The 23591-nt window shown below is 41.7% G+C and overlaps 1 protein-coding gene across 1 annotated transcript in view; it reads left to right on the forward strand.

Annotated features, from left to right (window-relative positions):
- The window catches only part of OBSCN (obscurin, cytoskeletal calmodulin and titin-interacting RhoGEF), a 577179-nt gene that overhangs the window by 457828 nt on the left and 95760 nt on the right, over positions 1–23591 (forward strand). Inside the window, 2 exon segments of the mRNA XM_056518694.1 lie at positions 4273–4350; positions 21840–22012. Coding sequence (XP_056374669.1) covers positions 4273–4350; positions 21840–22012 — 251 coding nt within the window.

The raw sequence follows: 23591 nt of genomic DNA on the forward strand, positions 1-23591 counted from the left end.
TCTCTCGTGCGGCCAGAACATCCTTAATGTTGCTGGATAGGCCTTTTTTAAAGGTCGCGCAGAGAGCCTCATTATTCCAGGATAGTTCAGAAGCAAGAGTACGGAATTGTATGGCGTACTCGCCAACGGAGGAATTACCCTGGACCAGGTTCAGCAGGGCAGTCTCAGCAGAAGAGGCTCGGGCAGGTTCCTCAAAGACACTTCGAATTTCCGAGAAGAAGGAGTGTACAGAGGCAGTGACAGGGTCATCGCGGTCCCAGAGCGGTGTGGCCCATGACAGGGCTTTTCCAGACAGAAGGCTGACTACGAAAGCCACCTTAGACCTTTCAGTAGGAAACTGATCCGACATCATCTCCAGATGCAGGGAACATTGGGAAAGGAAGCCACGGCAAAACTTAGAGTCCCCATTAAATTTGTCCGGCAAAGACAGGCGGAGGCTAGGAGTGGCCACTCGCTGCGGAAGAGGTGCAGGAGCTGGCGGAGGAGATGGTTGCTGTTGCTGTAGCTGAGACTGAATCTGCTGTAGCTGCGACTGGAGTTGCTGAGTCATGGTGGTCAAGTACGACAGCTGGTGATCTTGTTGGGCAATCTGTCGGGCTTGCTGGGCGACCAGTGTGGGGAGGTCGGCGACAACAGGCAGAGGAACTTCAGCGGGATCCATGGCCGGATCTACTGTCACGATGCCGGCTGGCAGGTAGTGGACCCTCTGTGCCAGAGAGGGATTGGCGAGGACCGTGCTAGTGGACCGGTTCTAAGCCACTACTGGTTTTCACCAGAGCCCGCCGCAAAGCGGGATGGTCTTGCTGCGGCGGTAGTGACCAGGTCGTATCCACTAGCAACGGCTCACCTCTCTGGCTGCTGAAGATAGGCGAGGTACAAGGGAGTAGGCAGAAGCAAAGTCGGACGTAGCAGAAGGTCGGGGGCAGGCGGCAAGGTTCGTAGTCAGGGGAGATAGCAATAGTTCTGGTACACAGGGTATAAACACACAAGAACGCTTTCACTGGCACTAAGGCAACAAGATTCGGCAAGGGAGTGCAAGGGAGGAGACTAGATATAAGCCGGGAACAGGTGGGAACCAATTAAGCTAATTGGGCCAGGCACCAATCATTGGTGCACTGGCCCTTTAAGTCTCAGGGAGCTGGCGCGCGCGCGCCCTAGAGAGCGGAGCCGCGCGCGCCAGCACATGACCGCAGGAGACGGGAACGGGTAAGTGACCTGGGATGCGACTCGCAAGCGGGCGCGTCCCGCTGTGCGAATCGCATCCCCAACGGCCATGGCAGAGCAGCGCTCCCGGTCAGCGCTGACCGGGGAGCTGCAGGGAGAAGGACGCCGTGAGCGCTCCGGGGAGGAGCGGGGACCCGGAGCGCTAGGCGTAACACCGATCTCATTGTGCAGCTCCTGATCGCCCCTAGTGGTCACTGCAAGCAGCACAATGTCATCACATGACTCTGTCAGAAAAACTGAGCCAAATGGCCTTAGAGGGCGGTGCCATACAAACAGCGTAATGGGCGAATATACTGCCCAATATATGCAGCATGGGGGTAAAATCCACATCCGAGAGGTGAGGGAGACACCATGTGGAGCTGTCCTCAGGGCCCGATATGGATATGCTCTCTGCCCACAGACTGTATGAGGGGCCCCAACTAGTGATGTCAGGAGACAAGTGCCCCCTCCCCAGCATACGCTGACTGCTGGTCATTCTGCTCTAGGGTCCAGGGGTCATCCTACTCTAGGGTCCAGCGTCATTCTGCTATATGGTCCAGGGGTCATTCTGCTCTAGGGTCCAGGGGTCATTCTGCTCTAGGGTCCAGGGGTCATCCTACTCTAGGGTCCAGCGTAATTCTGCTATATGGTCCAGGGGTCATTCTGTTGTAGGGTCCAGGGGTCATTCTGCTATACGGTCCAGGGGTCATTCTGCTCTCGGGTCCGGGGGTCATTCTGCTATACAGTCCAGGGGTCATTCTGCTGTAGGGTCCGGGGGTCATTCTGCTATATGGTCCAGGGGTTATTCTGCTGTAAGGTCTGGGGGTCATTCTGCTATACGGTCCAGGGGTCATTCTGCTGTAGGGTCCGGGGGTCATTCTGCTATATGGTCCAGGGGTCATTCTGCTGTAGGGTCTGGGGGTCATTCTGCTATATGGTCCAGGGGTAATTCTGCTGTAAGGTCTGGGGGTCATTCTGCTATATGGTCCAGGGGTCATTCTGCTGTAGGGTCTGGGGGTCATTCTGCTATACGGTCTAGGGGTCATTCTGCTGTAGGGTCCGGGGGTCATTCTGCTATATGGTCCAGGGGTCATTCTGCTGTAGGATCAAGGGGTCATCTGCTGTGGTGTCCGGTGGTCATTCTGCTGCTGTGGGGTCCGGGGGTTATTCTGGTGCTGTGGGGTCCAGGGGTTATTCTGGTGCTGTAGGGTCTGGGGGGTCATTCTGAAGTGTGGTCCGGGGGTCATTCTGCTGTGGGATCTGGGGTTTATTCTGCTGTGGGGTCCGGGGGTCATTCTGCTGTAGGGTCCAGGGGTCATTCTGCTGTGGGATTTGGGGGTCATTCTGCTGCTGTGGGGTACAGGGGTCATTCTGCTGTAGGGTCTGGGGGTCCAAAGGTCATTCTGCTGTGGGGTCCAGGGGTCATTCTGCTGCTGTGGGGTCCAGGGGTCATTCTGCAGCTGTAGGGTCCGGGGGTTATTCAGCTGCTGTTGGGTACAGGGGTCATTCTGCTGTGGGGTCGGAAGGTTAATTCTGCTGCTGTCGGGTCCGGGGATCATTTTGCTGAGGGGTCTGGGGGTCATTCTGCTGTGGGGTACGGGGATCATTCTGCTGTGGGGTCTGGGGGTCTTTCTGCTGTGGGGTCTGGGGGTCATTCTGCTGTGGGGTCTGGGGGTTATTCTGCTGTGGGGTCAGTTGGTCATTCTGCTGTGGGGTCTGGTGGTCATTCTGCTGTAGGGTCTGGGGGTCATTCTGCTGTGGGATCTGGGGGTCATTCTGCTGTAGGGTCCAGGGGTCATTCTGCTGTACGGTCTGGGGGTCATTCTGCTGTGGCATCCGTGGGTCATTCTGTTGTAGGGTCTGGGGGTCATTCTGCTGTAGGGTCCGGGGGTCATTCTGCTGCTTTGGGGTCCAGGGGTCATTCTGCTGTGGGGTCCGGGGGTCATTCTGCTGTAGGGTCCTGGGGTCATTCTGCTGCTGTGGGGTCCAGGGGTCATTCTGCTGTAGGGTCCATGGGTCATTCTGCTGCTGTGGGGTCCAGGGGTCATTCTGCTGTAGGGTCCATGGGTCATTCTGCTGCTGTGTGGTCCAGGGGTCATTCTGCTTTGGGGTCCGGGAGTCATTCTACTGTAGGGTCCAGGGGTTATTCTGCTGCTGTGGGGTCCAGGGGTCATTCTGCTGTGGGGTCTGGGGGTCATTCTGCTGTAGGGTCTGGGGGTAATTCTGCTGTGGGGTCGGGGGGTCATTCTGCTGTGTGGTCCGGGGGTCATTCTGCTTTGGGGTCCGGGGGTCATTCTGCTGTACGTTCTGGGGGTCATTCCGCTGTACAGTCTGGGGGTCATTCTGCTGTGGGGTCCGGGGATCATTCTGCTGTGGGGTCCAGGAGTCATTCTGCTTTAGGGTCCCGGAGTCATTCTGCTGTAGGGTCTGGGGGTCATTCTGCTGTAGGGTCTGGGGGTCTTTCTGCTGTAGGGTCTGGGGGTCATTCTGCTGTAGAGTCTGGGGGTCATTCTGCTGTAGGGTCCAGGAGTCATTCTGCTTTAGGGTCCCGGAGTCATTCTGCTGTAGCGTCTGGGGGTCATTCTGCTGTAGGGTCTGGGGGGTCATTCTGCTGTAGGGTCTGGGGGGTCATTCTGCTGTAGGGTCCGGGGGTCATTCTGCTGTAGGGTCCAGGAGTCATTCTGCTGTAGGGTCCCGGAGTCATTCTGCTGTAGGGTCTGGGGGTAATTCTGCTGTGGGGTCTGGGGGTCATTCTGCTGTAGGGTCTGGGGGTCACTCTGCTGTAGGGTCCGGGGGTTATTCTGCTGCTGTGTGTTCCAGGGGTAATTCTGCTGTAGGGTCCCGGAGTCATTCTGCTATAGGGTCTGGGGGTCATTCTGCTGTAGGGTCTGGGGGTCATTCTGCTGTAGGGTCTGGGGGTCATTCTGCTGTAGGGTCTGGGGGTCATTCTGCTGTAGGGTCCGGGGGTTATTCTGCTGCTGTATGTTCCAGGGGTAATTCTGCTGTGGGGTCTGGGGGTCACCTATCACATCTCTATGTACCCATAATTTTCCCTTCATGGATTCGCAGGTGAAGATCTACATCCGGCAGCTGCTCGAGGCCATTGCTTATCTCCACGACAAGAACATTCTGCACCTGGACATCAAGGTGAGAGCTCAGGAGTATTACTGTACAAGGGGGTTGTTATTACTCAGGAGTATTACAGTACAGTGGGGGGCAGTGTTCAGTAGAGGGGGGTGTTATTACTCAGGAGTATTATAGTACAAGGGAAGGTGTTATTACTCAGGAGTATTACTGTACAAGGGGGGTGATATTACTGAGGAGTATTACTGTACAAGGGGGGTGTTAGTACTCAGGAGTATTACTGTACAAGGGGAGGTGTTATGACTCAGGAGTATTACAGTACAGTGGGGGGCAATGTTCAGTAGAGGGGGTTGTTATTACTGAGGAGTATTACAGTACAAGGGGGGGTGTTATTACTCAGGAGTATTACAGTTCAGGGGGTGTTATTACTCAGCAGTATTACAGTACAGTGGGGGGCTGTGTTCAGTAGAGTGGGGGGGTTATTACTCAGGAGTATTAGAGTATTACAGTACAGCGGGGGTGGGGGGTGTTTTTAGTCTGGATTGTTACAGTACAGTGGGGGTGTTATTACTCAGGAGTATTACAGTACAGTTGAGGGAGTTATTACTCAGGAGTATTGGAGTATTACAGTACAGTTGAGGGGGTTATTACTCAGTAGTATTGGAGTATTACAGTACAGTTAGGGGGTTATTACTCAGGAGTATTGGAGTATTACAGTACAGTTAGGGGGTTATTACTCAGGAGTATTGGAGTATTAAAGTACAGTTGAGAGGGTTATTACTCAGTAGTATTGGAGTATTACAGTACAGTTGAGCGGGTTATTACTCAGTAGTATTGGAGTATTACAGTACAGTTAGGGGGTTATTACTCAGGAGTATTGGAGTATTAAAGTACAGTTGAGAGGGTTATTACTCAGTAGTATTGGAGTATTACAGTACAGTTGAGCGGGTTATTACTCAGTAGTATTGGAGTATTACAGTACAGTTAGGGGGTTATTACTCAGGAGTATTGGAGTATTACAGTACAGTTAGGGGGTTATTACTCAGGAGTATTGGAGTATTAAAGTACAGTTGAGAGGGTTATTACTCAGTAGTATTGGAGTATTACAGTACAGTTAGGGGGTTATTACTCAGGAGTATTGGAGTATTGCAGTACAGTTAGGGGGTTATTACTCAGGAGTAATGGAGTATTACAGTACAGTTGAGGGGGTTATTACTCAGTAGTATTGGAGTATTACAGTACAGTTGATGGCGTTATTACTCAGTAGTATTGGAGTATTACAGTACAGTTGAGGGCGTTATTACTCAGTAGTATTGGAGTATTACAGAACAGTTAGGGGGTTATTACTCAATAGTATTGGAGTTAGAGATGAGCAAAGTTACAGTACTTCGATTCTGCACGAACCTTGCGGCTCGGCGGTTGCTGACTTTATCCTGCATAAATTAGTTCAGCTTTAAGGTGCTTCAGCTTTCTGGCTGGAAAAGGTGGATACAGTCCTAGGAGAGTCTCCAGCCACCGGAGCACTTGAAAGCTGAACTAATTTATGGAGGATAAAGTCAGCAACTGCCGAGCCTCGGGGTTCGTGCAAAATCGAAGTACTGTAACTTCGCTCATCTCTAATTGGAGTATTACAGTACAGTTGAGGGGGTGATCAATCAGGAGAATTGGAGTATTACAGTACAGTTAGGGGGTTATCACTCAGTAGTATTGGAGTATTACAGTACAGTTGAGGGGGTTATTACTCAGTAGTATTGGATTATTACAGTACAGTTAGGGGGTTATCACTCAGTAGTATTGGAGCATTACAGTACAGTTGAGGGGGTTATCACTCAGTAGTATTGGAGTATTACAGTACAGTTGATGGGGTTATTACTCAGTAGTATTGGAGCATTACAGTACAGTTGAGAAGGTTATTACTCATGAGTATTACAGTACAGTTGATGGGGTTATTACTCAGTAGTATTGGAGTATTACAGTACAGTTAAGGGGGTTATTACTCAGGAGTATTACAGTACAGTTGAGGGGGTTATTACTTAGTAGTATTGGAGTATTACAGTACAGTTGAGGGGGTTATTACTAAGGAGTATTACAGTACAGTTGAGGGGGTTATTACTCAGTAGTATTGGAGTATTACAGTTTAGTTGAGGGGGTTATTACTCAGTAGTATTGGAATATTACAGTACAGTTGAGGGGGTTATTATTCAGTAGTATTGGAGTATTATAGTAGAGTTGAGGGGGTTATTACTCAGTAGTATTGGAGTATTACAGTACAGTTGAGGGGGTTATTACTCAGGAGTGTAACAGTACATTTTAGGGGGTTATTACTCAGTAGTATTGGAGTATTACAGTACAGTTGAGGGGATAATTACTCAGTAGTCGGAGTATTATAGCACAGTTGAGGGGGTTATTACTAGTGTTGCTCGTGAATATTCGCAATGCAAATTTTATTCGCGAATATCGCATATTCGTGAATTCGCGAATATTCGCGAATATAGCACTATATATTCGTAATTACGAATATTCTTTTTTCACAGTGATGATCCCTCTCTGCTTCCAGCTTGTGTGGTGTAAAGAAGGCTCTAATACTACTGTTTGAGACTGGCGTGTGAATTTTCGCATATGCTAATTTCCACATATGCAAATATTCGCATATGCGAAAATACAACGCCAATATCACGAATATGCAAATTTAGCGAATATATTACGAATATTCGTCCATATATTCGCAAAATATCGCAAATTCGAATATGGCCTATGCCGCTCAACACTAGTTATTACTCAGTAGTATTGGAGTATTACAGTACAGTTGAGAAGGTTATTACTCAGGAGTATTACAGTACAGTTGAGGGGGTTATTACTCAGGAGTATTGGAGTATTACAGTACAGTTGAGGGGGTTATTACTCAGGAGTATTGGAGTATTAAAGTACAGTTGAGAGGATTATTACTCAGGAGTATTGGAGTATTACAGTACAGTTGAGCGGGTTATTATTCAGTAGTATTGGAGTATTACAGTACAGTTAGGGGGTTATTACTCAGGAGTATTGGAGTATTACAGTACAGTTAGGGGGTTATTACTCAGGAGTAATGGAGTATTACAGTACAGTTGAGGGGGTTATTACTTAGTAGTATTGGAGTATTACAGTACAGTTGAGGGGGTTATTACTCAGTAGTATTGGAGTATTACAGTATAGTTGAGGGGGTTATTACTCAGTAGTATTGGAGTATTACAGTATAGTTGAGGAGGTTATTACTCAGTAGTATTGGAGTATTACAGTACAGTTGAGGGGGTTATTATTCAGTAGTATTGGAGCATTATAGCACAGGTGAGGGGGTTATTACTCAGTAGTATTGGTGTATTAGAGTACAGTTGAGGGAGTTATTACTCAGGAGTATTGGAGTATTACAGTACAGTTAAGGGGGTTATTACTTAGTAGCATTGGAGTATTACAGTACATTTGAGGGTGTTATTACTTAGTAGTATTGGAGTATTACAGTACAGTTGAGGGGGTTATTACTCAATAGTATTGTAGTATTACAGTACAGTTGAGGGGGTTATTACTCTGTAGTATTGTAGTATTACAGTACAGTTGAAGGGGGAATTATTACTCAGTAGTATTGGAGTATTACAGTACAGTTCAGGGGGTCATTACTCCGGAGTATTGGTGTATTACAGTACAGTTGAGGGGGTTATTAGTCAGTAGTATTGGTGTATTACAGTACAGTTGAGGGGGTTATTAATAGTATTGGAGTATTACAGTACAGTTGAGTGGTTATTACTCAGGAGTATTACAGTACAGTTGACGGGGTTATTACTCAGGAGTATTACAGTACAGTTGAGGGGGTTATTACTCAGTAGTATTGGAGTATTACAGTACAGTTGAGGGGGTTATTACTCTGTAGTATTGGGGTATTACAGTACAGTTCAGGGGGTTATTACTCCGGAGTATTGGATTATTACAGAACAGTTGAGGGGGTTATTACTCAGTAGTATTGGTGTATTACAGTACAGTTGAGGGGGTAATTTCTCAGGAGTATTGGAGTATTACAGTACAGTTGAGGTAATTATTACTCAGTAGTATTGGTGTATTACAGTACAGTTGAGGGGGTTATTACTCAGTAGTATTGGAGTATTACAGTACAGTTGAGGGGGCTATCACTCAGGAGTATTGTAGTATTACAGTGCAGTTGAGGGGGTTATTACTCAGAAATATTGGAGTATTACAGTACAGTTGAGGGGGTTATTACTCAGCAGTATTGGAGTATTACATTACAGTTGAGGGGGCTATTACTCAGTAGTATTGGAGTATTACAGTACTGTTGAGGAGGTTATCACTCAGTAGTATTGGAGTATTACAGTACAGTTAGGGGGTTATTACTCAGGAGTATTGGAGTATTACAGTACAGTTAGGGGGTTATTACTCAGGAGTATTGGAGTATTAAAGTACAGTTGAGAGGGTTATTACTCAGTAGTATTGGAGTATTACAGTACAGTTAGGGGGTTATTACTCAGGAGTATTGGAGTATTGCAGTACAGTTAGGGGGTTATTACTCAGGAGTAATGGAGTATTACAGTACAGTTGAGGGGGTTATTACTCAGTAGTATTGGAGTATTACAGTACAGTTGATGGCGTTATTACTCAGTAGTATTGGAGTATTACAGTACAGTTGAGGGCGTTATTACTCAGTAGTATTGGAGTATTACAGAACAGTTAGGGGGTTATTACTCAATAGTATTGGAGTTAGAGATGAGCAAAGTTACAGTACTTCGATTCTGCACGAACCTTGCGGCTCGGCGGTTGCTGACTTTATCCTGCATAAATTAGTTCAGCTTTAAGGTGCTTCAGCTTTCTGGCTGGAAAAGGTGGATACAGTCCTAGGAGAGTCTCCAGCCACCGGAGCACTTGAAAGCTGAACTAATTTATGGAGGATAAAGTCAGCAACTGCCGAGCCTCGGGGTTCGTGCAAAATCGAAGTACTGTAACTTCGCTCATCTCTAATTGGAGTATTACAGTACAGTTGAGGGGGTGATCAATCAGGAGAATTGGAGTATTACAGTACAGTTAGGGGGTTATCACTCAGTAGTATTGGAGTATTACAGTACAGTTGAGGGGGTTATTACTCAGTAGTATTGGATTATTACAGTACAGTTAGGGGGTTATCACTCAGTAGTATTGGAGCATTACAGTACAGTTGAGGGGGTTATCACTCAGTAGTATTGGAGTATTACAGTACAGTTGATGGGGTTATTACTCAGTAGTATTGGAGCATTACAGTACAGTTGAGAAGGTTATTACTCATGAGTATTACAGTACAGTTGATGGGGTTATTACTCAGTAGTATTGGAGTATTACAGTACAGTTAAGGGGGTTATTACTCAGGAGTATTACAGTACAGTTGAGGGGGTTATTACTTAGTAGTATTGGAGTATTACAGTACAGTTGAGGGGGTTATTACTAAGGAGTATTACAGTACAGTTGAGGGGGTTATTACTCAGTAGTATTGGAGTATTACAGTTTAGTTGAGGGGGTTATTACTCAGTAGTATTGGAATATTACAGTACAGTTGAGGGGGTTATTATTCAGTAGTATTGGAGTATTATAGTAGAGTTGAGGGGGTTATTACTCAGTAGTATTGGAGTATTACAGTACAGTTGAGGGGGTTATTACTCAGGAGTGTAACAGTACATTTTAGGGGGTTATTACTCAGTAGTATTGGAGTATTACAGTACAGTTGAGGGGATAATTACTCAGTAGTCGGAGTATTATAGCACAGTTGAGGGGGTTATTACTAGTGTTGCTCGTGAATATTCGCAATGCAAATTTTATTCGCGAATATCGCATATTCGTGAATTCGCGAATATTCGCGAATATAGCACTATATATTCGTAATTACGAATATTCTTTTTTCACAGTGATGATCCCTCTCTGCTTCCAGCTTGTGTGGTGTAAAGAAGGCTCTAATACTACTGTTTGAGACTGGCGTGTGAATTTTCGCATATGCTAATTTCCACATATGCAAATATTCGCATATGCGAAAATACAACGCCAATATCACGAATATGCAAATTTAGCGAATATATTACGAATATTCGTCCATATATTCGCAAAATATCGCAAATTCGAATATGGCCTATGCCGCTCAACACTAGTTATTACTCAGTAGTATTGGAGTATTACAGTACAGTTGAGAAGGTTATTACTCAGGAGTATTACAGTACAGTTGAGGGGGTTATTACTCAGGAGTATTGGAGTATTACAGTACAGTTGAGGGGGTTATTACTCAGGAGTATTGGAGTATTAAAGTACAGTTGAGAGGATTATTACTCAGGAGTATTGGAGTATTACAGTACAGTTGAGCGGGTTATTATTCAGTAGTATTGGAGTATTACAGTACAGTTAGGGGGTTATTACTCAGGAGTATTGGAGTATTACAGTACAGTTAGGGGGTTATTACTCAGGAGTAATGGAGTATTACAGTACAGTTGAGGGGGTTATTACTTAGTAGTATTGGAGTATTACAGTACAGTTGAGGGGGTTATTACTCAGTAGTATTGGAGTATTACAGTATAGTTGAGGGGGTTATTACTCAGTAGTATTGGAGTATTACAGTATAGTTGAGGAGGTTATTACTCAGTAGTATTGGAGTATTACAGTACAGTTGAGGGGGTTATTATTCAGTAGTATTGGAGCATTATAGCACAGGTGAGGGGGTTATTACTCAGTAGTATTGGTGTATTAGAGTACAGTTGAGGGAGTTATTACTCAGGAGTATTGGAGTATTACAGTACAGTTAAGGGGGTTATTACTTAGTAGCATTGGAGTATTACAGTACATTTGAGGGTGTTATTACTTAGTAGTATTGGAGTATTACAGTACAGTTGAGGGGGTTATTACTCAATAGTATTGTAGTATTACAGTACAGTTGAGGGGGTTATTACTCTGTAGTATTGTAGTATTACAGTACAGTTGAAGGGGGAATTATTACTCAGTAGTATTGGAGTATTACAGTACAGTTCAGGGGGTCATTACTCCGGAGTATTGGTGTATTACAGTACAGTTGAGGGGGTTATTAGTCAGTAGTATTGGTGTATTACAGTACAGTTGAGGGGGTTATTAATAGTATTGGAGTATTACAGTACAGTTGAGTGGTTATTACTCAGGAGTATTACAGTACAGTTGACGGGGTTATTACTCAGGAGTATTACAGTACAGTTGAGGGGGTTATTACTCAGTAGTATTGGAGTATTACAGTACAGTTGAGGGGGTTATTACTCTGTAGTATTGGGGTATTACAGTACAGTTCAGGGGGTTATTACTCCGGAGTATTGGATTATTACAGAACAGTTGAGGGGGTTATTACTCAGTAGTATTGGTGTATTACAGTACAGTTGAGGGGGTAATTTCTCAGGAGTATTGGAGTATTACAGTACAGTTGAGGTAATTATTACTCAGTAGTATTGGTGTATTACAGTACAGTTGAGGGGGTTATTACTCAGTAGTATTGGAGTATTACAGTACAGTTGAGGGGGCTATCACTCAGGAGTATTGTAGTATTACAGTGCAGTTGAGGGGGTTATTACTCAGAAATATTGGAGTATTACAGTACAGTTGAGGGGGTTATTACTCAGCAGTATTGGAGTATTACATTACAGTTGAGGGGGCTATTACTCAGTAGTATTGGAGTATTACAGTACTGTTGAGGAGGTTATCACTCAGGAGCATTGGAGTGTTACAGTACAGTTGAGGGGGTTATTTCTCAGGAATAATGGGGTATTACAGTACAGTTGAGGGGGTTATTACGCCGGAATATTGTAGTATTACAGTTGAGGAGGTTATTACTCAGTAGTATTGGAGTATTACAGTACAGTAAAGGGGGTTATTACTTAGTAGTATGGGAGTATTGCAGTACAGTTCAGGGGGTTATTACTCCGGAGTATTGGATTATTACAGAACAGTTGAGGGGGTTATTACTCAGTAGTATTGGTTTATTAGCGTACAGTTGAGGGGGTTATTACTCAGGAATATTGGTGTATTACAGAACAGTTGAGGGGGTTATTACTCATTAGTATTGGAGTATTACAGTACAGTTGAGGGGGTTATTGCTCAGTAGTATTGGAGTATTACAGTACAGTTGAGGGTGATATCACTCAGGAGTATTGGAGTATTACAGTACAGTTGAGGGGGTTATTACTCAGGAATATTGGAGTATTACCGTACAGTTGAGGGGGTTATTACTCAGTAGTATTGGTGTATTACAGTACAGTTGAGGGGGTTATTACTCAGGAGTATTGTAGTATTACAGTTGAGGAGGTTATTACTCAGGAGTATTGTAGTATTACAGTTGAGGAGGTTATTACTCAGGAGTATTGTAGTATTACAGTTGAGGAGGTTATTACTCATGAGTATTGTAGTATTACAGTTGGAGGTTATTACTCAGTAGTATTGTAGTATTACAGTTGGAGGTTATTACTCAGGAGTATTGTAGTATTACAGTTGAGGAGGATATTACTCAGGAGTATTGTAGTATTACAGTTGTGGAGGTTATTACTCAGGAGTATTGTAGTATTACAGTTGAGGAGGTTATTACTCAGGAGTATTGTAGTATTACAGTTGAGGTTATTTCTCAGGAGTATTGTAGTATTACAGTTGAGGAGGATATTACTCAGGAGTATTGTAGCATTACAGTTGGAGGTTATTACTCAGGAGTATTGTAGTATTACAGTTGAGGAAGTTATTACTCAGGAGTATTGTAGTATTACAGTTGGAGGTAATTACTCAGGAGTATTGTAGTATTACAGTTGAGGAGGATATTACTCAGGAGTATTGTAGCATTACAGTTGAGGGTGATATCACTCAGGAGTATTGAAGTATTACAGTACAGTTGAGGGGGTTATTACTCAGGAATATTGGAGTATTACCGTACAGTTGAGGGGGTTATTACTCAGTAGTATTGGTGTATTACAGTACAGTTGAGGGGGTTATTACTCAGGAGTATTGTAGTATTACAGTTGAGGAGGTTATTACTCAGGAGTATTGTAGTATTACAGTTGAGGAGGTTATTACTCATGAGTATTGTAGTATTACAGTTGGAGGTTATTACTCAGGAGTATTGTAGTATTACAGTTGAGGAAGTTATTACTCAGGAGTATTGTAGTATTACAGTTGGAGGTAATTACTCAGGAGTATTGTAGTATTACAGTTGAGGAGGTTATTACTCAGGAGTATTGTAGTATTACAGTTGAGGAGGTTATTACTCAGGAGTATTGTAGTATTACAGTTGAGGAGGTTATTACTCAGGAGTATTGTAGTATTACAGTTGAGGAGGTTATTACTCAGGAGTATTGTAGTATTACAGTTGAGGAGGTTATTACTCAGGAGTATTGTAGTATTACAGTTGAGGAGGTTATTACTCATGAGTATTGTAGTATTACAGTTGAGTAGGATATTACTCAGGAATATTGTAGTATTACAGTTGAGGAGGTTATTACTCAGGAGTATTGTAGTATTACAGTTGAGGAGGTTATTACTCAGGAGTATTGTAGTATTACAGTTGGAGGTAATTACTCAGGAGTATTGTAGTATTACAGTTGAGGAGGTTATTACTCAGGAGTATTGTAGTATTACAGTTGAGGAGGTTATTACTCAGGAGTATTGTAGTATTACAGTTGGAGGTAATTACTCAGGAGTATTGTAGTATTACAGTTGAGGAGGTTATTACTCAGGAGTATTGTAGTATTACAGTTGAGGAGGTTATTACTCAGGAGTATTGTAATATTACAGTTGAGGAGGTCATTACTCAGGAATATTGTAGTATTACAGTTGAGGAGGTTATTACTCAGAAGTATTGTAGTATTACAGTTGAGGAGAATATTACTCAGGAGTATTGTAGTATTACAGTTGAGGAGGTTATTACTCAGGAGTATTGTAGTATTACAGTTGGAGGTTATTACTCAGTAGTATTGTAGTATTACAGTTGAGGAGGTTATTATTCAGGAGTATTGTAGTATTACAGTTGGAGGTTATTACTCAGGAGTATTGTAGTATTACAGTTGAGGAGGTTATTACTCAGGAGTATTGTAGTATTACAGTTGGAGGTAATTACTCAGGAGTATTGTAGTATTACAGTTGAGGAGGTTATTACTCAGGAGTATTGTAGTATTACAGTTGAGAAGGTTATTACTCAGGAGTATTGTAGTATTACAGTTGAGGAGGTTATTACTCAGGAGTATTGTAGTATTACAATTGAGGAGGTTATTACTCAGGAGTATTGTAGTATTACAGTTTAGGAGGTTATTACTCAGGTGTATTGTAGTATTACAGTTGAGGAGGTTATTACTCAGGAGTATTGTAGTATTACAGTTGGAGGTTATTACTCAGGAGTATTGTAGTATTACAGTTGAGGAGGCTATTACTCAGGAGTATTGTAGTATTACAGTTGAGGAGGATATTACTCAGGAGTATTGTAGTATTACAGTTGGAGGTTATTACTCAGGAGTATTGTAGTATTACAGTTGAGGAGGTTATTACTCAGGAGTATTGTAGTATTACAGTTGAGGAGGCTATTACTCAGGAGTATTGTAGTATTACAGTTGAGGAGGTTATTACTCAGGATTATTGTAGTATTACAGTTGAGGAGGTTATTACTCAGGAGTATTGTAGTATTACAGTTGAGGAGGTTATTACTCAGGAGTATTGTAGTATTACAGTTGGAGGTTATTACTCAGTAGTATTGTAGTATTACAGTCGAGGAGGTTATTACTCAGGAGTATTGTAGTATTACAGTTGGAGGTTATTACTCAGGAATATTGTAGTATTACAGTTGAGGAGGCTATTACTCAGGAGTACTGTAGTATTACAGTTGAGGAGGTTATTACTCAGGAGAATTGTAATATTACAGTTGAGGAGGTTATTACTCAGGAGTATTGTAGTATTACAGTTGAGGAGGTTATTACTCAGGAGTATTGTAGTATTACAGTTGAGGAGGTTATTACTCAGGAGTATTGTAGTATTACAGTTGAGGAGGTTATTACTCAGGAGTATTGTAGTATTACAGTTGAGGAGGTTATTACTCAGGAGTATTGTAGTATTACAGTTGAGGAGGTCATTACTCAGGAGTATTGTAGTATTACAGTTGAGGAGGATATTACTCAGGAGTATTGTAGTATTACAGTTGGAGGTTATTACTCATGAGTATTGTAGTATTACAGTTGAGGAAGTTATTACTCAGGAGTATTGTAGTATTACAGTTGGAGGTAATTACTCAGGAGTATTGTAGTATTACAGTTGAGGAGGTTATTACTCATGAGTATTGTAGTATTACAGTTGAGGAGGTTATTACTCAGGAGTATTGTAGTGTTACAGTTGAGGAGGTTATTACTCAGGAGTATTGTAGTATTACAGTTGAGGAGGTTATTACTCAGGAGTATTGTAGTATTACAGTTGAGGAGGTTATTACTCAGGAATATTGTAGTATTACAGTTGAGGAGGTTATTACTCAGGAGTATTGTAGTATTACAGTTGAGGAAGTTATTACTCAGGAGTATTGTAGTATTACAGTTGAGGAGGTTATTACTCAGGAGTATTGTAGTATTACAGTTGAGGAGGTTATTACTCAGGAGTATTGTAGTATTACAGTTGGAGGTTATTACTCAGGAGTATTGTAGTATTACAGTTGAGGAGGCTATTACTCAGGAGTATTGTAGTATTACAGTTGAGGAGGATATTACTCAGGAGTATTGTAGTATTGCAGTTGGAGGTTATTACTCAGGAGTATTGTAGTATTACAGTTGAGGAGGTTATTACTCAGGAGTATTGTAGTATTACAGTTGAGGAGGCTATTACTCAGGAGTATTGTAGTATTACAGTTGAGGAGGTTATTACTCAGGATTATTGTAGTATTACAGTTGAGGAGGTTATTACTCAGGATTATTGTAGTATTACAGTTGAGGAGGTTATTACTCAGGAGTATTGTAGTATTACAGTTGGAGGTTATTACTCAGTAGTATTGTAGTATTACAGTTGAGGAGGTTATTACTCAGGAGTATTGTAGTATTACAGTTGGAGGTTATTACTCAGGAGTATTGTAGTATTACAGTTGAGGAGGCTATTACTCAGGAGTACTGTAGTATTACAGTTGAGGAGGTTATTACTCAGGAGTATTGTAATATTACAGTTGAGGAGGTTATTACTCAGGAGTATTGTAGTATTACAGTTGAGGAGGTTATTACTCAGGAGTATTGTAGTATTACAGTTGAGGAGGTTATTACTCAGGAGTATTGTAGTATTACAGTTGAGGAGGTTATTACTCAGGAGTATTGTAGTATTACAGTTGAGGAGGTTATTACTCAGGAGTATTGTAGTATTACAGTTGAGGAGGATATTACTCAGGAGTATTGTAGTATTACAGTTGGAGGTTATTACTCATGAGTATTGTAGTATTACAGTTGAGGAAGTTATTACTCAGGAGTATTGTAGTATTACAGTTGGAGGTAATTACTCAGGAGTATTGTAGTATTACAGTTGAGGAGGTTATTACTCATGAGTATTGTAGTATTACAGTTGAGGAGGTTATTACTCAGGAGTATTGTAGTGTTACAGTTGAGGAGGTTATTACTCAGGAGTATTGTAGTATTACAGTTGAGGAGGTTATTACTCAGGAGTATTGTAGTATTACAGTTGAGGAGGTTATTACTCAGGAATATTGTAGTATTACAGTTGAGGAGGTTATTACTCAGGAGTATTGTAGTATTACAGTTGAGGAGGTTATTACTCAGGAGTATTGTAGTATTACAGTTGAGGAGGTTATTACTCAGGAGTATTGTAGTATTACAGTTGAGGAGGTTATTACTCAGGAATATTGTAGTATTACAGTTGAGGAGGTTATTACTCAGGAGTATTGTAGTATTACAGTTGAGGAGGATAGTACTCAGGAGTATTGTAGTATTACAGTTGAGGAGGTTATTACTCAGGAGTATTGTAGTATTACAGTTGAGGAGGTTATTACTCAGGAGTATTGTAGTATTACAGTTGAGGAGGTTATTACTCAGGAGTATTGTAGTATTACAGTTGAGTAGGATATTACTCAGGAGTATTGTAGTATTACAGTTGAGGAGGTTATTACTCAGGAGTATTGTAGTATTACAGTTGAGGAGGTTATTACTCAGGAGTATTGTAGTATTACAGTTGGAGGTTATTACTCAGGAGTATTGTAGTATTACAGTTGAGGAGTTTATTATTCAGGAGTATTGTAGTAGTACAGTTGAGGAGGTTATTACTAAGAGTATTGTAGCATTACAGTTGGAGGTTATTACTCAGGAGTATTGGAGTATTACAGTACAGTTGCGAAGGTTATTACTCAGGTATATTGTAGTATTACAGTTGAGGGGGTTAGTTCTCAGGAATATTGTAGTATTACAGTTGGAGTTTATTACTCAGGACTATTGTAGTATTACAGTTGGAGGTTATTACTCAGGAGTATTGTAGTATTACAGTTGGAGGTTATTACTCAGGAGTATTGTAGTATTACAGTTGAGGAGGTTATTACTCAGGAGTATTGTAGTATTACAGTTTGGGAGGTTATTACTCAGGAGTATTGTAGTATTACAGTTGAGGAGGTTATTACTCAGGAGTATTGTAGTATTACAGTTGGAGGTTATTACTCAGGAGTATTGTAGTATTACAGTTGAGGAGGCTATAACTCAGGAGTACTGTAGTATTACAGTTGAGGAGGTTATTACTCAGGAGTATTGTAATATTACAGTTGAGGAGGTTATTACTCAGGAGTATTGTAGTATTACAGTTGAGGAGGTTATTACTCAGGAGTATTGTAGTATTACAGTTGAGGAGGTTATTACTCAGGAGTATTTTAGTATTACAGTTGAGGAGGTTATTACTCAGGAGTATTGTAGTATTACAGTTGAGGAGGTTATTACTCAGGAGTATTGTAGTATTACAGTTGAGGAGGTTATTACTCAGGAGTATTGTAGTATTACAGTTGAGGAGGTTATTACTCAGGAGTATTGTAGTATTACAGTTGGAGGTTATTACTCAGTAGTATTGTAGTATTACAGTTGAGGAGGTTATTACTCAGGAGTATTGTAGTATTACAGTTGGAGGTTATTACTCAGGAGTATTGTAGTATTACAGTTGAGGAGGCTATTACTCAGGAGTACTGTAGTATTACAGTTGAGGAGGTTATTACTCAGGAGTATTGTAATATTACAGTTGAGGAGGTTATTACTCAGGAGTATTGTAGTATTACAGTTGAGGAGGTTATTACTCAGGAGTATTGTAGTATTACAGTTGAGGAGGTTATTACTCAGGAGTATTGTAATATTACAGTTGAGGAGGTTATTACTCAGGAGTATTGTGGTATTACAGTTGAGGAGGTTATTGCTCAGGAGTATTGTAGTATTACAGTTGAGGAGGCTATTACTCAGGAGTATTGTAGTATTACAGTTGAGGAGGTTATTACTCAGGAGTATTGTAGTATTACAGTTGAGGAGGTTATTACTCAGGAGTATTGTAGTATTACAGTTGAGGAGGTTATTACTCAGGTGTATTGTAGTATTACAGTTTAGGAGGTTATTACTCAGGAGTATTGTAGTATTACAGTTGAGGAGGTTATTACTCAGGAGTATTGTAGTATTACAGTTGGAGGTTATTACTCAGGAGTATTGTAGTATTACAGTTGAGGAGGTTATTACTCAGGAGTATTGTAGTGTTACAGTTGAGGAGGTTATTACTCAGGAGTTTTGTAGTATTACAGTTGGAGTTTATTACTCAGGAGTATTGTAGTATTACAGTTGAGGAGGTTATTACTCAGGAGTATTGTAGTATTACAGTTGGAGGTTATTACTCAGGAGTATTGTAGTATTACAGTTGGAGGTTATTACTCAGAAGTATTGTAGTATTACAGTTGAGGAGGTTATTACTCAGGAGTATTGTAGTATTACAGTTGAGGAGGTTATTACTCAGGAGTATTGTAGTATTACAGTTGAGGAGGCTATTACTCAGTAGTATTGTAGTATTACAGTTGGAGGTTATTACTCAGGAGTATTGTAGTATTACAGTTGAGGAGGTTATTACTCAGGAGTATTGTAGTATTACAGTTGAGGAGGTTATTACTCAGGAGTATTGTAGTATTACAGTTGAGGAGGTTATTACTCAGGAGTATTGTAGTATTACAGTTGAGGAGGTTATTACTCAGGAGTATTGTAGTATTAAAGTTTAGGAGGTTATTACTCAGGAGTATTGTAGTATTACAGTTGAGGAGGTTATTACTCAGGAGTATTGTAGTATTACAGTTGAGGAGGTTATTACTCAGGAGTATTGTAGTATTACAGTTGAGGAGGTTATTACTCAGGAGCTTTGTAGTATTACTGTTGGAGTTTATTACTCAGGAGTATTGTAATATTACAGTTGAGGAGGTTATTACTCAGGAGTATTGTAGTATTACAGTTGGAGGTTATTACTCAGGAGTATTGTAGTATTACAGTTGGAGGTTATTACTCAGGAGTATTGTAGTATTACAGTTGAGGAGGTTATTACTCAGGAGTATTGTAGTATTACAGTTGGAGGTTATTACTCAGGAGTATTGTAGTATTACAGTTGAAGAGGTTATTACTCAGGAGTAGTGGAGTATTACAGTTGAGGAGGTTATTACTCAGGAGTATTGTAGTATTACAGTTGGAGGTTATTACTCAGGAGTATTGTAGTATTACAGTTGGAGGTTATTACTCAGGAGTATTGTAGTATTACAGTTGAGGAGGTTATTACTCAGGAGTATTGTAGTATTACAGTTGGAGGTTATTACTCAGGAGTATTGTAGTATTACAGTTGAAGAGGTTATTACTCAGGAGTATTGTAGTATTACAGTTGAGGAGGTTATTACTCAGGAGTATTGTAGTATTACAGTTGGAGGTTATTACTCAGGAGTATTGTAGTATTACAGTTGGAGGTTATTACTCAGGAGTATTGTAGTATTACAGTTGGAGGTTATTACTCAGGAGTATTGTAGTATTACAGTTGAGGAGCTTATTACTCAGGAGTATTGTAGTATTACAGTTGAGGAGGCTATTACTCAGGATTATTGTAGTATTACAGTTGAGGAGGCTATTACTCAGGAGTATTGTAGTATTACAGTTGAGGAAGTTATTACTCAGGAGTATTGTAGTATTACAGTTGAGGAGGTTATTACTCAGGAGTATTGTAGTATTACAGTTGAGGAGGTTATTACTCAGGAGTATTGTAGTATTACAGTTGGAGGTTATTACTCAGGAGTATTGTAGTATTACAGTTGGAGGTTATTACTCAGGAGTATTGTAGTATTACAGTTGGAGGTTATTACTCAGGAGTATTGTAGTATTACAGTTGAGGAGGTTATTACTCAGGAGTATTGTAGTATTACAGTTGAGGAGCTTATTACTCAGGAGTATTGTAGTATTACAGTTGAGGAGGCTATTACTCAGGATTATTTTAGTATTACAGTTGAGGAGGCTATTACTCAGGAGTATTGTAGTATTACAGTTGAGGAGGTTATTACTCAGGAGTATTGTAGTATTACAGTTGAGGAGGTTATTACTCAGGAGTATTGTAGTATTACAGTTGAGGAGGTTATTACTCAGGAGTATTGTAGTATTACAGTTGAGGAGGTTATTACTCAGGAGTATTGTAGTATTACAGTTGAGGAGGTTATTACTCAGGAGTATTGTAGTATTACAGTTGAGGAGCTTATTACTCAGGAGTATTGTAGTATTACAGTTGAGGAGGCTATTACTCAGGATTATTGTAGTATTACAGTTGAGGAGGCTATTACTCAGGAGTATTGTAGTATTACAGTTGAGGAGGTTATTACTCAGGAGTATTGTAGTATTACAGTTGAGGAGGTTATTACTCAGGAGTATTGTAGTATTACAGTTGAGGAGGTTATTACTCAGGAGTATTGTAGTATTACAGTTGAGGAGGTTATTACTCAGGAGTATTGTAGTATTACAGTTGAGGAGGTTATTACTCAGGAGTATTGTAGTATTACAGTTGAGGAGGTTATTACTCAGGAGTATTGTAGTATTATAATATTACTGCCTCCTGCACTCAGGTTGATCAGTGAATACAGTGAATCCTGACAGAAGTTGTTGAGTTCACATTTGTTTCTCCTTTAAGAACTTTGTACGACAATCTAGTCAAGAGTCGACGTTTTATCCGTCACTGTAGAAAATTGTAAAACGTAACTTTTATTTACATAACTTATAATGATGAACTAAAGATGTTTTTTAATTACACTATCTCGCTCTGATCTCCAGATATTTGTGGTCGCTAAAAAAGCGTAAAGAATTTCTCTTTATTCAGAGCAGACCTGCAGTGTGTGCCGGAAATAATGCGCTCGTGCGGCCAGTGCCCCCCAATACCATTCATCACTGACCTGACGCATGGGGCAATGTCATTAGTGTCTTTATATACAAGTTCATTAATGTCTTTATTTACAGTAGTCATGTCCACCCCTCATTTGGGTCTGTACCCAGGAGCTGACGCTCATCCCTGTCTCCTCTCTGCAGCCGTCAAACATCCTGATGGTTCACACCGACCAGGATGACATCAAACTCTGTGACTTCGGATCAGCGCAGAAGATCATTTCCTCTGATTTCCAGTACAGCAAATACGGGTCCCCAGAGTTTGTGGCCCCAGAAATCGCCTCCCAGGCTCCAGTGTGTACGGCTTCCGATATCTGGTGAGTATCAGATACATAAGGGCTGCTCTCTGATGCCACCTCCTGGAGCTTTCCCATTCCAATAAGAAGCCTTTGAACATGATTAGGGATGTAAGTCGGGCCCGACACCTCTACAAGGGGAATCATCCTTCAGTAGACAGCTCTTTGGGGTTATTGCCCATTATCAGTACAGAGCACATTCTTCCTCCCAGAATTCCCAGGGGTGCATGAACGGCCTATAAGTCTCCACACATCTTATGACGCTCTCCACAAAGAGGAGCAATACCCCTTTGGTCCCAGAATGATGACTCTGCAGCCAGCCCCTGCTCTTTACTGATAAATGGCAATAGCCCCAAAACAGCTGTCTACTGATGGGTGGTCCCTTTGACTTGGCTTCCATCCCCAGTCAGGTTCTAAGACCTCTTATTGAAGTCAGATACTGACCTGAAGAGAAAGATACCACCAAAAGACTTCTTTCCAGAATTCCCAGTAGTGCAGTATCAGTGATATGTGTGTAGTATACCTGATATCGGTGATATTCAGTGGGGGGGGGGGGAGGGTAGTATTTAGTCAGCCACCAACTGTGCAAGTTCTCCCACTTAAATAAAACGAGAGAGGCTGTAATTTTCATCATAGGTTATAACCTCAACTATGTGAGACAGAATGAGGGAAATAATTCAGGAAATCACATTGCTCGATTTCTAATGAATTAATTGGTAAATTACTCGGTAAAATAAGTATTTGGTCACCGACAAACAAGTAAGATTTCTGCCTCTCACAGACCTGTAACTTCTTCTATAAGAGTCTCCTCTGTCCTCCACTCGTTACCTGTATTAATGGCTCCTGTGTGAACTTGTTATCAGTATAAAAGACACCTGTCTACAACCTCAAACAGTCACACCCCAAACTCCGCTATGGTCAAGACCAAAGATCTGGCGAAGGACACCAGAAACAAAATTGTAGACCAGCACCAGGCTGGGAAGACTGAATCTGCAATAGGCAAGCAGCTTGGTGTGAAGAAATCAACTGTGGGAGCAATGATTAGAAAATGGAAGACATACAAGACCACTGATAATCTCCCTCCATCTGGGGCTCCACGCAAGATCTCACCCTGTGGTGTAAAAAAAAATCACAAGAACGGTGAGTAAAAATCCCAGAACCACACGGGGACAAAGGCTACTATCAGTAATACACTACGCCACCAGGGACTCAAATCATGCAGTGCTGGACGTGTCCCCCTGCTTAAGCCAGTACATGTCCGGGCCCGTCTGAAGTTTGCTAGAGAGCATTTGGATGATCCAGAAGAGGTTTGGGAGAATGTCATATGGTCAGATGAAACCTCAACTTTTTGCGTTTGGAGGAGAAAGAGTTGCATCCAAAGAACACCATACCTACTTTGAAGCATGGGGGGGGGGGGGGGGGGGTGAAACATCATGCTTTGGGGCTGTTTTTTGGTAAAGGGACAAGGACGACTGATCCGTGTAAAGGAAAGAATGAATGGGGCCATTTATCGTGAGATGTTGAGTGAAAACCTCCTTCCATCAGCAAGGGCATTGAAGATGAAACATGGCTGGGTCTTTCAGCATGGCAATGATCCCAA

The sequence above is a fragment of the Hyla sarda genome, chromosome 5 (genome assembly GCF_029499605.1).
Source record: "Hyla sarda isolate aHylSar1 chromosome 5, aHylSar1.hap1, whole genome shotgun sequence".
NCBI classification, from domain to species: domain Eukaryota; kingdom Metazoa; phylum Chordata; class Amphibia; order Anura; family Hylidae; genus Hyla; species Hyla sarda.